The 16,218-nt window shown below is 41.8% G+C and overlaps 1 protein-coding gene across 3 annotated transcripts in view; it reads left to right on the top strand.

Moving 5' to 3' along the window:
- The window catches only part of LOC124150741 (protein spalten-like), a 94,690-nt gene extending 79,258 nt beyond the window's left edge, over positions 1-15,432 (top strand). For all 3 annotated transcript variants that reach the window (XM_046522773.2, XM_048390266.1, XM_046522771.2), the window contains exons 2-3: positions 10,292-10,360; positions 11,394-15,432. In XM_046522773.2, coding sequence (XP_046378729.2) covers positions 11,507-13,537 — 2,031 coding nt within the window. In that variant the 5' untranslated portion in view covers positions 10,292-10,360; positions 11,394-11,506 and the 3' untranslated portion in view covers positions 13,538-15,432. The remainder of the gene's footprint in view (positions 1-10,291; positions 10,361-11,393) is intronic.
- Positions 15,433-16,218: the final 786 nt, after the last annotated feature.

A 16,218-nucleotide genomic window follows, 5' to 3' on the forward strand; every position in this document is an offset into this window, starting at 1 on the left:
TGAAGATCCGGGGTAGAATAAGTCTTAAGCAACCCATGCTTGCCGTAAAAGGCGACTATGCTTGTCGTAAGAGGCGACTAACGGGATCGGGTGTTCAGGCTCGCTGACTTAGTTGATGTCGTATCCCAAATGCGTCGATCGATGCTCATGATGTCAACCGCTGGATTGTTTTTGGTCCAGACTCGATTATTTACAGAGCGCCGGCATGTAGATGTTATATTGTTGAGTGCGGCGTTAAACAACAAACAAACAAACAAACTACAGGTTACACATTGTAACCCCTAATTGTAGTCTCTCCGACCAGCATTGAGTAAGGGGAACCTATTCGCTTCGCTATTTACTGCTATGTGGCGACTTACACACAGAACGAAATGCGTACATTTACTTACTTAAGAGTGCTTTGAAGCCAAAGTATTTTCAAATCACATCTTTACAAGGGTAAATATTTGTTGCAGATATGACATGTACAGAACGCACCCATGTACACAATGTATACGTGTTTATATGAAGACACATGTACATAAATTGGTGTCTACATGTACAGCGTTGTCAATTGTGAGAAAAGTAAAAGTAAAAGGATGCCCCTAGGATGGATCTGTATTGATGTCGACTGCTTCCTGTAACTTTAGGAATCATTATCTCATAGCATTTATTATGAGCATCCTGCAATCTCATGAAAAAAATCAGATCTTAGTTCTCGCTACCGCTAAACAAAGATCCGACCAATCAGAGCGTCGCTTACCAGATCTTGAAAGTGACAGTCTGAATGTGATTTCTAATCGAAAACATTAAAACGGGGTATTCCGAAATATAGTTAAGGGCTTAACGACTGAATCTATACAATCTAGACCACTATTAGCCATTCTAGAATGTTCTTTTGTTCAGGTTTCAAATTTTTAAGCGAAGATTTGTCAAAATATGTTTCGAAGCGTAGTCGCCAATTTGAAATTAGTGCCGTGAAGCACGTGAAAGCTGCCTTCTGATTGGATAATGTCGACTTCTTGTCAGTACTTCCTTTTGTCGGCCAGAGTTCGCGAAAGGTCGGTGACCCGTAATGAGATGTCCTCAGATCTTTGTTTAGCGGTAGCGAGAACTAAGATATGATTTTAATGAGATTGAGCATCCTGTTGCTCTGACCAAAAACGTAAAACGTAAGTCAACACTTTAAATGTCTTTCTACCTATCAAGGTTGTACCTAAACGATTGACACACAATAATGCAACGTGGTAGCGAAAGAGCTTGTGACAGGCATTATAAAAAAAAACCTTTCAGGCCACGGGAATATCATATGGTTTGAGCTGTGTTTCAAAGAACAATGCATTAAGTCGAATTGCAGCCAGATGTTATCAGCAAGGGACATAATGAGATTATCCATAAAGTAAAGTCATGTTACGTAATCAATATTAGGTCGGCAAAGAATGGGACGACGGTTTACATCGGACAGTGCTATTTCAATGAATAGCAGTGTACGATCGCGAGCATCCTCCTTATCCGCGAGTGTAGAGGAGGGCGAGAATTTTAGATACAGCGTGGCCTGTCAGAATGATGTACGAAGAAGGTCCTGAGAGACCGTAGTTTATCAATTTCCTAAAATCCCTCGAGCCCATGTATGGTGTTTTGTTACCCCAACACTGTTTTCTATATAGCAGTGGTACGTCCTTACCCAATATATGGTAGTCTATATGTATACTGAATGTTGGTGACTGAGTATGGTTTTGCGCTGCCTTTAGCAATAGTCCAGCAATAGCACATCTTCTCGAGGCAAGGTAGTTAACTGATTATAAAAGTCTAGTTTCCAGCCTTGCCGAACTAGGCTGGTATTATGGAGTTAGATTTTGGCTGGACTAACGAGTCTATGCATAATCCAATCAAAATCGCGAACCAAAATCGAAATCCGGTTCGTAAACTGTCATGCAAAGTTCGGTCGATTGAAGGATTTGCAAAGCATGTGCACCGCCAACTCGTTGTCAACAACTATTTTCCAAATCTTTTCAAGTTTTTAATCAAGGTGCTCACATGATATGATGCACTTCGCGATGTAAGACCCGTTTTATCACAATTTTTATCTTGATTGTCGATCACATCGTATTGTCTGGGCGCCGCCATTTTGTTTGAAACAAATGCAAGTGATCCGAGAGGTGGAGTGGAGTGGAGTAAGTATGGTTTTACGCCGCTTTTAGCAATATTCCTGCAATATCACGGCGGGGGACACCAGAAATGGGCTTCACACATTGTACCCATGTCGGGAATCGAACCCGGGTCTTCGGCGTGACGAGCGAACGCTTTAACCACTAGGCTCCCCGACCGCCCCTACGAGAGGTGGAATCTGATTGGTCCATAGGAGAGGCATAGAAGGGACATAACTCGTAACAGCCATTGGTGGCGCTACAATCGAGCCAAGGAATTCCAGCCTAGTTCGGCAAGGTTTGAAAGTTGGCAATAGCACGGAAATGGGCTTCACACATTGTACCAATGTGGGGAATCGAACCTGGTCTTCGGCGTGACGAGCGAACGCTTTAACCACTAGGCTTCCCAAATGTTTAGGTTGGACAGTGTTAGTGCAAGTAGCCGTTTTATATGCGCGTCCTCTTATAAGTAAACGTAGAGGTGGGTGCGTTAGCAAACGGGGGATATCTCAGATACATCTTCGCATGTCAGAATGATGTGTGAGGAAAGCGCAGAGCCGCACGCCACAGGCGTTTATCAATTTGCTAAAAACACCGAGGCAAGGTACTGACGTACCATAATGCATATTGCTTATCATGAGACAAGGGTATGGTGTATTTGTGTATGTAATGAGCAACGGGAATGGTGCTATGTAATCATAATTGTTGCCAAACTGGATTCAACTATCAGCAACAAGTAAAAAGGAACGCAACTCTGCGAAGCGATTCGCCAGTAACAGGCAAAACATCCAGACTCACGTCCTCTTAACGGCTTGCTGTATTCTCATGTCAAGAAGTGCAACAAACCGCCGGCGTCGTAAACCTTTGCTTGTCTTTTTAATGAAATTAAAACACTTCTATGATGAATTACTGGACATTTTTTGGCTGGTCGCCCATCCAGATGCCCTGATTTGTATTCAAGCTGTTGGAAAGCCATCAGTGGAAGGAAATATTGCAGACCCTGTACTTTCATTTGGAACACTAATTGATTGGAAGCATATATTTTACAAGTGGCGGCCCTGGGTTAAATAGGATTATATCCTATTGATTTTGGGGGTAAAACCAACTAGAATTGCCCCCAGAATTGCCCCCATCTACTAGTGTTTGATAGAAACCTTGTCTAGTGCTGCGAAAATGGTTTAAAATGTCTAGAGGGTGTTTCTGAAGAGATTCGATCGATCAAATGATGGCCGATTCGTTGTAACTAGAAATTCCCACTTTTTAGCCTTTTAAATTTGCAAAGGATTAAAGATTTCAGATGGTCTGAGTTCCTAATGTGCGTTTTCGCCCAAAGGTCTTAAGTTCAAAGACAGATTTCTTAAACATTCTGATGGCATGTTTAGAATTCACTATGTTCTTATCGCGATGGAAATCTAATTTACGGAGGAAGAACTACCACTGAGTATTGAATAAAGTTCAAACAGTGGGCCCCTTTCACTTCTCATTAGATGGTGGATTTTCAGTAAACAACATTTTATCAGCAAGGAAAAAACATACGATCAACCCTGCCCCGTTAAATGCAGGTATTGCATATCGTTAAGGCAGATCAAACAGACTCGCTCTTTAAAATTCTACAGTGGAGGTTATAAAGTTACCGTTGGCAATAAAGAGCGTTCAAGTCACAACATAAATACCACCGGTGCCAAAGGAACAGGCACTACCAGACACGATCAGCGCCAAAATTTTCATCTCGATAATGATCCTATTTAAAGGAATACAGTTCTGTAGAACTTCATTATTTTGAATCTGTGGGGACTGATACTCGGCATTTGAAGAAAATGCATTAACCACAACCAATTCTAGCAACCCAGCTGTTGTGCTGCAGAGGAAGCAGTAACCTACAATTGTCATCGTTGCGATATTTGTTGCCCGCGAGGACGCAACTGTTTCTTATTTAGTTTGCTATCGTTACACTATTGATATTAATATGATCACCTATTGTGCGACCGTCTCCGTGGTCTAATGGTAGAGCGTCCGCCCGGAGAGCGGAAGGTCCGGGGTTCGATCCCTGGCCGCGTCATACCAAAAGACGTTAAAAGATGGTACTTGTTGTTACCCTGTCTGGCGCTCGGCATTAAGGGGCTAGAACAAGGACTGGTCGGCTCGGAGTCAGTATACTGTGTCTCAGTGGGGTATTCATGTTAAACTGCGGCATGGTGTCTCAGTGAGCTAGCACTATAAATCGATATCAGTCCGGACTAGTACAAGCAGCCATAAGTGCAATAATCTTGGACGAGACGTTAAACCCAATTTCACCTCACCTCACCTATATATTGTGCGCTACATCTAGAAACACCATCACTTTGCCATCCTCATCAGAACTTCATTTAACACATTATTTTGGATCCCAGAAGCATTACATAACCAGGCACACATCCCACAAAGCCGATTTTACGCTTAGACAGTTGTATATCCCATGCTTAATCACAGACTTACGATAACCCTTGAAGCAAAATGGCTCTTTAAACCGACAGGAATACCACATTCGACCTCAGTGGACCACATGACTGTTAGTGTGTAGTATGGAATGCACGAGCGATAGTTCCCAAGAAACAACTGTGACATGTTTCAAAGTGCTCTGCCAGCGGGAATCAATGCTTATTCTCACTATCGGCCGTTGTTGGGGATGCTCAGGGGCTAAAACTCATCCAAGGCTGACTTTGTGATATACATGCTGAGTTTTCAATAAAGAGCCGGGTTACCTGTCGATTCAACCATCCTTTGAATTAAGAACCTAACGCCCAACGTGAGGTTGAAGTATTTTATTTGGTGTGGTTAAATGTACAGTAAAGTACGGTTATAACGAACTCAAAGGGACTACTAATTTTAGTTCGTTATAACCGTAGTTCGTTATAAGCATATATACAGCATAACTACAGCAAATAGTCTGTTCCAAAAAAGTAAGTTCGTTATATCCGTCAGTGCGTTATAAGCGAGTTCGTTATAGCCGTAGTTTACTGTACATGTAATTCAGCAGTACATTGAACGCAATGTATGCTTATCTCAATTCTACCACGACAAAATTGAACACGATCACTTTGGAGTTAGCTCGGATACTAAGTGGGTGACAATGGTATTGTCCATTGTTTTTAGTGGTTCACTATTTGAAGTGAAGAACCACTGCTTAAAGCTATTAAACAGTTTCGTGCTGGAACATGCTTTACATATAAACCAGGCATTCGGAGTCTGTAGCACAGTAATTTTGTGAGCCAAAGCGTCGTGGCCACCCCTAAATTAATTAAGTAAGCCCACATAATTCAGTTATTTATGGCCCGTCACATCGCACTCTGTGACGCGGAGAATTGCGCTCACCTGGCCATTTTCACGTCACAGTCTTTTATAGAAAAGTATCATCATATTCCCATCTATATGCCGTCCGTAAAACTTGAAATGCACTTTCCCAGTCGACATCTGTCGTGCCCAAAATATATTGCCACAAATACGTTGAATATTGTGGTAACCGCAAATAAATATTTTGTAACCTATAACTGTATATATAATTTTGTAAATGACTACCGACAATGATTGAGAGAGACCCTTATTTCTATACCTATTAGCTTCCGCGGCGACGCGGCGGTGGAATCGGCTGTTTCAAACTGAGAGGGTTATTCGGATTTGATACCTCTGATTGATCAATCAACATCAAGTAATTTCCAAATTCATGGTATAGTTGATACTAATACTTACACTAACAAATCCGTAATTCTCTCAAATCACTTAATATCCCAATATACATAGAGCCTCCACAGAAACGTTGATTAATGAATTATAGCTTATTATTTGACAATAAAATAAGATGCATTTGGGCTCGCACCACATTCTACGACCGCCGGAAATCAAGAAAAGCTTTGCCTCCTGCTTATTGTGTTCACCAATTATGACGAAAACGCGAATTTAATTCCTCATATGGTTAAAATATGTGAAGCCATTTTCTGGTGTCCCCCTCCGTGATATTTCGAAATATTATAAACGCGGAGTAAAAACAAATGCACTCACTCACTAAAAGGACAGTGCAAGGGGAAAATAAATCGAAGGCGTAAAACTTCTTTTATCATTTCCGAATGCGAACATTTTATTTTGTTTCAAAAAAAGCATTCGGAGATTGCATGAGTTTCATACCATTCGTATAGACAAGTTTCTCCATTGAACATTCCCAAATGAATTACCGTCAGTTCATATGCTTCCCCGTTTTCATGGAATTGACATGCTAGTCAAGGGGATACTGGCAGGTGTAGCGTCAGGAGTTGACATTCGCATTCTATGTGGGCAGCTTATCCTTTACCGTTTCACTCATGAAGTCGGGCATATCTGAAGACAGATAGAAACGTAAAGGTCAACGGGATGTTGTGATGTCCTTCGGGACTGACAGCTGAGTGGGTGTGCAGAATTATAAGAGAAGAAAACGTGAAGATGTAACTGAGGGCAGCTGGCGTTACTGGTATCTTCTTGTCCTTAGCGGACGGAGTGGTAGCCTAGTAGTTCATTCGGTTGTTCATCGGGTTCGAATCTTATACCTTGCTTGTTTGTTTGTTGTTTAACGCCGGACTCAGCAATATTCCAGCTATATGACGTCGGTCTGCACAATCCAATCCAGTGATTGGCATCATGAGCATCGGTCCACGCAATTGGGATACGATGACATGCATTGCCCATGTCAGCGAGCCGGACCACCCGATCACGTTAGTCGCCTCTTACGACAAGCATAGTCGCCTTTTGCGGCAAGCATGGGTTGCTGAAGACCTAATCTACCGCGGATCTTCACTCGTCGAATCTCATGCTGGTTCAATGTAGTTTATGTACGTGTTTCTTCATCGGGTTTGAGTATCCTGTTGGTAAAATGTGTGAAGACCATTTGTTGTATCCCGTCAGTAATATTGCTGCAATATTCCTAGGAACATAAACTCACTCACTTTCGTCGTTAGATACCAACACGTAAAGGGAGATTCAGTACTGTGATCTTTCGTTCGATTCCCAGATTTGATCCGACTACGATCTGCACCCTTGTCAGAACCTGTTCCTTTGTTTAATACAGATGACCATGGGGATTTTTGGCTTTCATCCAACAGTGTGTAGACTCGACGTGATATAGCTGATAAATAGTTTCATGCGACCTTAAATCGAATTCACTCACTCAACATCTGAGACATCGAACTTAATATACACTCTTCCAAAAAACACAGGTAGATGTAATTTTTTTGTACCTGATAAAGTCGATATATTTAATATAATATCATAGATACAAATATGAAATTTTGAAGCTCAAACGTTACATGTTGTCGTTGTACAAAGTCATTGAAAACTGTTCGTTGTCATGTCACATAAAGCCACAAGGTGGCGCTGAACTCAGTGTCTCGTGTGACCGCCCCGGGCAGCAATCACGGCTCTGCATCTCCTCGGCACTGACTGGATAAGTGTAAGAATTCTGTGCCATTCTGCTTGTAACGCGTTGGCCAGTTGTGGGAGTCTGCGTCGTGTTGTGATCGAGCACGTCGATCGAGTTCATCCCAGAGGTGTTCGATTGGGTTGAGATCTGGAGGGCAGGACGTTGATGTTAGCATTATGAAGGTAGTCTACCGTGACACGAGCTGTGTGCGTTGGAGCGTTGTCCTGTTGTGTACGAGGATACGACGAATTCGGTGGCGGTGGTATCATGGTGTGTGTGTGTGTGTGTGTGCGGGGGGGGGGGGGGGGGGGGGGGGGGGCATATCCTACACCATGAGATCCAACTTGATTGTGTTTCGGGGACATTTGACAGCAAATCGCTACATGAATCAAATTCTTCAATCTCACCTTCTTCCAATCATTGACTGCAAAAGGGAGATGTTTCGATTTGGGGCAAAACGCTCATTTCGACGATGATAAACACGTTGTCTACCATCTCGCCGCTGAAGAAGAAATCGTGATTCATCGCTAAACCACACTCGTCTCCAGTTTCTCAAATTCCAAGGCTGTAAGGCATGGCACCAACGATGGATCCGTTGCAAAATTGGGAAGATAACTGGTCTTCTGAGTTTGGATTCCAGCCTCGCGAAGATGGTCCGATATCCTAGCAAACCAGGGATGCGTCCTGTAGTCTCCGTAGCTGTGGTATTGCGATGACGTAGTGGGAACAGTCGAATGTAGCGATCCTGTGCACGGGTGGTAACTCTTGGTCGGCCGGTTCTCGGACGATCTGCAGTGGAACTGAACTGTGTGTATCCATCACAAAGGCGGCAAATGGTGCTGTGGTGGACGTTGAAGTGGCGTGCAACAGAAGACTGCGATTCCCCTCTTTGGATATGTCCAAAGGAGATGTTACGATCGGCAGGGCTGAGTCCCGGCTAGTTCGACCATAAAAAATGGTGACAATTGAATGTCAAAGTATTGGCTTATGTTTGCCTCTTTACAGCCACTACCACGAGTTACGAATGCCATAATTTTCTTTGCTGTTTTCCTCAATGACATTTTTTAACAAATTTGATAACAATGCCGTTTAAGACATTGCACATCGTCAATGGCTGCGTGATGACGCACCGTTTGTCGAATATCAGGCCACCAACATTTTCCAATAACATATATCCAATTTTTTATACCGGATTATCTGTGTTGTCAGGTTCAATTAACAACATACTGCCTGTGCGTTTCTTTTTTTGAAGAGTGTATGCATCTGGCTTTCGTGTGTTTTTTAACGAATAAGCTTCACGGGAAAGACTCAGGTACATCCATTAAATCATGTTTCATATAATTGGTGTCGTACACATTCAAAGACTATCTTTTGAGACGATATCCAATTTGAATCGTTCATAATCCCTGTATGTTTATATGTATCTCCTAGTGTATATTACAACATACTTGATATATTATTTCAGGTATCTAGAGACTTAAAAATGAAGCGAGTGCTGGGATTATCTGTTCCCGAATATTCTGGAAAAAATATATTATGCTTTGAATAAGTAGTCTGTCTCAAACGCGTATCCCAGGCCCCTCCGTCCCCATCCCCCTCACCACACTCCCCAAAAACATATAAACATATAATGGTCCGTCACTAATCACTTCAGCACGCAGGAGGATGTTGTTCTCACAACATCACATAACACTGTTTCATTAATGCTATTGGATTATAGAGTCTGTAGGCGTCGGGACATCAAACGCTATACAGTGTTAATTGATTCAGCCTTGGCCAGTGTCTGAGATGGAGGTCAACTTTCTCAGAAGCTGGGCCGCCAGTTCCATAAATTTGTCAATGAACGCTCCAGTTACCACTTTGTCAACGTACTTATTTTGCGATATCCCGCTGATGACTTTCGATTCTAGAGATAGTGGTGCTACAGAAACGCTAAACGAGTTTAGTTGTTATTGTCTTAGGAATAGTGTCGTTTAACCACATAGCTAACTCCTCATGAGCATCCGATCAAAATGATGGCTGATGTGTGTCATCGCAAACATGATATCGCCAAGCTATTTCCCTTGTTGATTATTTTGTATGGAGGTTCCCTTACATGAATATACATCTTATGCGTTGTCCTTGCAATGAGTATTATCAGCTTAGAAGGAAATGTCACCCAGGACCATGTCGAACTGTGTAAAAAACACCAACCATCCATAATTTGATAAGATTGTCTTGATTCTATATGTGAGTTATTTCTGCTACTTTGCTGCAAATGAATGGGAGTGAGTGAGCGAGTTGGGTTTAACGCCGTTTTTAACAGTATTCCAGTTATATCGCGGGAGGAACTGTGGGAGGAAAGCCCGAAGTGATGCAGGCCTCAGACGTTTACCACTTCGGTGAAACCCACGAGCACGGGTATAGTGCTGACAAACCTAGAAACATTATCGGGGCGAACCGGGATTCGAAGCCACAATCATAGGTTTCTGGCGTGTCGAAGGGACGCAACTCTGCACAGCGAATTGCGGCGCCTCGGATGACTGGGCCAACAGTGCCCCAACAAATGATTAGGGAGTTGGGATCATTTTGCAGTGTCAAACGCAGTCAGCACAACGAAGAACCTGATAATATATTAATTTGTTTTCGGAATGTAATATATTAGAACGTCACATAAGCAATTGTGTGAATATTGACACTTGTGAGACGAGAGCTGTTTGCAAGTAATGAGACGCTGATTATCAAATGTGTTTTGCTGTTTCAGATGCCTGTCCACTGATAGAGAAAATGGGCGCTCTTTGAGAACACTGCCGTCAACACACAGTGTTGTAAAGTAGGTAAACATAGTGTACTGGTTTAAGAACTCGCTGTATAAATTAAACCTTCCATCGTCGATTATCAAGTGCATTCTATCCCCGTTCAATTTTAATGAACGCACTGGTGCCATTCATCACCATAGCGCCGTGACCATCTTCATCACTGATATCTTCGACACAGCATTTCTCTCACCAGAGTTAATTGATTGGATGGGGTTATTTAGCGTTGTGTCGTATGAAGCAAGCTCCGAATGATGCAATGGTTATGCATAGGTATCGGGGATGTTGCCTAATGTAATATACTACACAGAATAATGACGATTTCTCCCTCGGTGATCTTAGGCGACGTATGGTCTCGGTTGCGCGAGTCAGTTGTTACAGGATCCGCTGCTAGGGGCTTCTGATTCCAGATTTGTCCTGGTTTGACTATATCAGATGCGTGCGTGAATTTCATCAATGTGATAAGCCTCACTTGGCTTGCATCCTACATTAAACCGACACGCAGTGATGAAACTGAAATACTACTGAATGCAGCCTCAAGTCAATATCGATTGCGTTTTTGCCTTCTATGGAAAATGAGTTTCGTAATTTGAGGCATGTTTTAATTATGAGTGTTTGGCTGGTCGTCGCATTACATATTGGTAACGCAAGATACGTGAAACGTTAATACACGTAATCTTTTAAATCTAACTTCCAGATAAAGGGCGCATGAAATATACCGCAATGGTTAACAGTCGAACGCCATGCCCTAATTGAATGTGAAGCTGGTCCACATATTTGTATCATGTCCAGGGACATGACACAGACATACATTTATATCGATTGTGGGGGGATATTTGTAAAGATATATGCGACCGCTGATTAGCTTCGAAGTGTCTTAGAGAATAACATGGGAAGAGTTCACTGTGTCCCAAAATGAAATACATTATAAATTATTCTTTAGTCATAGTGTGATTCAGGCAAATTAATAATAAATATATTCGGTAGCTGACAAGATATATTCAGCATCAACAACCAACAGAGTTGAACATGTTCTCTTTGTTGTTTCAGAGTGGTGTCAGCAAGACCTCAAAGCTTGGAACATCCTGATTTCTGAAGACATCGCCACCTAGCGGCGATTGATCTATGCAAGGGCCGAAACCCAGAGTTGTAAGATAGCCTAGATGAGAATAGCCATGATTTGTTCGTGTGGTAAGCGGTCTTTGGAAACGCCTCCAATACTCGATGTGGAGCGAATACTGCAAGATTATGCTTGGAAGGACTTTAAAGAAAAAAGTGGACCAGTTGAAAAGATATTCCTGCGAAGACGTGATTTTGATATTGAGGTTCCTATGAACTACTTCCATTTTGAAGACTCTGACACGATTCTAAAAACAAAGGATTCCAAAACAAAACCAAAAGCAGCAGCCGGGCATTCTATCCCAGAAACATCGGTCCTGCAGACGCAGTTCAGAAACAATACCAACAGAAGTCAGACGTACAAGTTCAGAATAGAAAGGACAAGGAAGGCCACGATCAGCGTCACATTTCAGAGAGGATTTTCTATTGGCGGAAAGGCCCAGTTCAAACTTGGATTACCGAAGATGCTGTCTAAAGGAGGAGAAGTTGACATGAGACTTCAAATATCCAAAACTACCGGGGAAACGTTCGACGAAACGTTGACATTTGAGGCCAATAGTGATATCAACGTTGAGGAGAACTGCAACTACACTGCCAATGTGGCCTTCACTGAGAAGGAAATATCAGCTGAGTTCATGGTGCAGACATTGATGAGAATGCCGACTGGTACAGCGCCAGTTTACATCAGGAGAAAACGAGACCATGAACTTTATGCAACAGTTTTTATAAGCGACCTCAAAGACGTCTTCGCTGATTATAAAGCTTCAGCCGAAATCATTGACGAGTCTGCTAAGGACGCAAAGGTTGCTAGGTATGCAATCAAGTTTACTACAACTGGAATTGTTGAGGGGATGCGGCTTTCTGGACAGAAAATCTACCTTGATTCTAAGAAGTTAGAAAAGGGAGATGCATCTGGTCATGACCTACCAGTTGTGAGTCAAAGTGCAGCTGCCCTGATTGCAGGAGTTGGAGCCGCACATCATTCGGGATTATTTCGACCTAATTTCCCATCAGACAGTGATGATGCTAAGGATGACTCCATGGATGGCGCCTCCATGTCTACATACAGAAGCATAAACAATGGCCAGTCTGAGACAAGGATTTTAAAGGCACCTCAGATTCCTACCATCATAACCACAGCTCCAAGCTCTCAGGAAACATCGCCTCCGTCGGAAGCTGGCACAAGCACAAGTCTGGAGACACAATCGCTTCCTGAGGACAAGAATGAAGACGTCTTTGAAAAGACGTCTCCTTGTTCGTCTGCAACACCTACGCCAAAACCAAGTCCTGGAAAACTACCCTCGAAGGAACCCACGAAGGAACCCACGAAGGAACCCACGAAGGAAGCGCCGAAGGAAGCGCCGAAGGAAGCGCCAAAGGAAGCCTCGAAGGAAAAAGGAAAGGTGCCACTTAAAGAAACAAAATCTTTGTCAAAAGGATCTAAGGATGAGACAAAAGCCCCTTCGCATGAAATGAAGTCACCAACCCAGGCTCCAAAGCCGAAGGTTGTGAAGGAAGACAGCATTGGCAAACATAAAATGGTAAAAGAGGACAGTCTTACCAAAGCTGACGCCACCAAGCTTAAAGCAGAACCTCAAAGGGTTAAGCATGAATCGCAAAAAGTAAAAGAGGTCCCAAAGATGAAACCAGATCCCTCAAAGGTCCAGAATATTAAAATACTGACGAAACAGACATCTAATCCGAAAGAGTCAACAGAGGCCACAGAGAAGCCAAAGGAGGACAAGACAAAGGAGGACAAGACAAAGGAGGACAAGACAAAGGATGAGAAGCCAAAGGAAGACAAGACAAAGGATGAGAAGCCAAAGGAAGACAAGACCAAGGATGACAAGTCAAAGGACGAAAAGACAAAGGATGAGAAGCTTGTGATCCGGCGAAGCTTCAAACATGAGACTTTGGAGAGAATGGAGAGGGTGTCATCGCTTTCTGAAAAGCCAAGAATTCTGCCCAAGTCTGGGAGTTTACCCAGAGCAAGTGTTCATTCGATTGAGCCGCAGAGTTCAGAGGAAGATAGTACAAGTAGTTTAAGCAAACTATCTAAGTGCACTAGTGTCTGATGGGTAGGCATACAATGGTACTGGCAACCCTTTAGACATCCAAAAATGGTCACAGGTACGTTCGTTACAACAACGTTACTCAATAGCAAAGCAGTTAGACATAACAGGCATAAATATACTCGTGTCATCTCATATATCCATGATAAACGTTATTCCTGAACTTTCGAAACATAAAATAAAAACAAATAGATGTTACATCTGGACTGGAAGCATTGTAGAGATGTAGCTTAGCGATCCCATCACATGTCACTTACATTACCAACATTTGGCCATGATCTATAATGTGCAGACATATTATGAATTAAGTGAACACAAGGCATCATGATCTTTGTTACTTTTTTTGTTGACTTTTCCCTTGTATATAGAAGGTAGAAATGTTAGTCGATGAAACTGATATAGGAATGTGGAAAAAGGCCTTCAATAAAAAGCTATTTACATATTCTGGTTCTTTTAGGAATGCAACTAATTCAATACATCCAATACAAGATTATTCTGAAGGGGTTGAAAATTCCAGATTGGACGTATTACTCACACACTATAGAATCAAACGACATTTTAATAACTACATTAATTCCAATGAACGTTTAAACTGTACAATATGAGTGCCCTGCAATTAGAACTTTCTTACTTTTCACTTGATATAAATACTTTCCCTGATGGGTATCCAAAATTTGAACAAAAACGTAGAATTCACCAAGGACCGGTGCATACTGCATATATTAGGTTTATTATTGTACATAACAGGACACCTTCGATTTCACACCCTTCATGGAAGCATATGACGTCATTCATTGTTTCGTGACGTCATAGAATGCCATAGTGAGGTAGTTCAAGTAGAAAGAGAGCGTAACCGAAGCCTACTGATAATAGGAGCATTCTACCATGACGATAAACAGTATGCTGAACTGTTGGATTCAAATGAACTACCCTGGCTTCAAAGACTCAATAACACCCTTAAACCTGACCCGTCGAAGATCCGGGATAGAATAGGTCTTCAGCAACCCATACGTGAAGGCGACTAACGGGATCGGGTGGTCAGGATCGCTGACTTGGTTGATGCATGCCATCGTATCCCAATTGCGTAGATCGATGGATGGTCTAGTCCAGACTCGATTATTTACAAACCGCCATCATATAGCTGGAATACCGGTGAGTGCGGCGTTAAACAACAGCAAACGAACGAACAATAACAGCTGCACATCTGCAAACATATGCTGTATATATCCAAAGTCTTAAATTTGGCAGCAGGTGTCATGCATGTCACAAGATGAGAACTGCATTGTAGCTTTGTTTTAGTACTTATTATATTGCATCAACAGTGCGTTGACATCTGTAGCTGCTTTTTAGCATGAAAGTGTTCCATAGTTATTTTAGCACTTTATTGCGGAATGACACGCGAAGATGGGCGACGTGGTAAGATGTGAGTTTTTACAATTACTACCTAGTCTTGTCTGTCATGTCGCTCGGAGAAGAGATCATAGTTTACTGTTTGATGTCACACGATGGACATTGGTCGAGCCTAAAAGTTGATGGTGATCTCAGCTGTTAAAGATGTATTTTTGCACATAAGAACACTGACACTAATTGTGATAAAGCACAGGTGATATTTCAATTGCCGTATGGACATTGTACATAGAGCATCTCGAACATTTTATACTGAATATGTTATCAATGTGAATTAAAGAATGATGCATTGTTTTACAAAGTAACTCGGACAAGTCAAGGCACAATGTGAACAGTCGTGAAAATAATATATATGTCTGGTTTGGCATGCATTGTATTGTATTTGCCTGGGACTAAGGTATATCGGATTGACATACTAAATATATGTTTGTTAATTAGATCAAAACTTTAATAAGAAAGGTGAATAAAGAAATAAAAAAGGTAATGATTCATTTCCATACTGTTTATTTATTTATATATTTATTTATTTATTTATTTATTTTATATATTTATTTATTTAAAATTGCTGTGTGATTTTTTTTATATGGATTCAAATCAACACATTAACAAAGATTTGGCATAAGTCGAATAGACCATTCACCATACCTAATATTAAGAAAGCAATTTCATGAATTTGAACAAATTATATTTAATTGTTACGTGTGAATTACTTTGGAGTAGAGCATCAATTTGCGCATCTTCCTGAGGCAAAGATTAGGCTACTTCAAAGCCTAGTCTCTTCAGGTAGCTGTTCTTATTTCGAATGGCTTCATAAAAATGACAACTGTAGCAGATGACCCCGTTAAGCAGATAACGATAAAAGTTGCGATGTTATCACTGGCAGACAAATACAATGACAGATGACGTAATGACGTAATTCCATCCCACAATCACAGGTTTCTGGCGTATCCAAGGGAGACAACTCTAAGGCCATCTGTGCCCCGGAGGCTAGCAGACTACACAGTATCAAGTGACACTGTACATCGCGGGAACATTGAACGCTCGGCAGGTGTCTTTTTTAAAAAAACACAATATCTCAGTCACCGTGATAAGCGTTCAACAGCGGAACCCGGATGTTGATTTTGTAAAAAGTTCTGTGATTGGACTATTTTACCACCGAAACGTAGGCTTACAATTGTTAGTGTAGAAACAAGGCTTTGCTATATGCAAGTGGATACTGCTTCCTCGGTAAAACGCTATTTGCGAAGATCGTGTTCACTTCAAACAAGAAAAGCATA

This window comes from Haliotis rufescens, unplaced genomic scaffold (genome assembly GCF_023055435.1).
Source record: "Haliotis rufescens isolate VD_foot unplaced genomic scaffold, xgHalRufe1.0.p SCAF_89, whole genome shotgun sequence".
Taxonomy (NCBI): domain Eukaryota; kingdom Metazoa; phylum Mollusca; class Gastropoda; order Lepetellida; family Haliotidae; genus Haliotis; species Haliotis rufescens.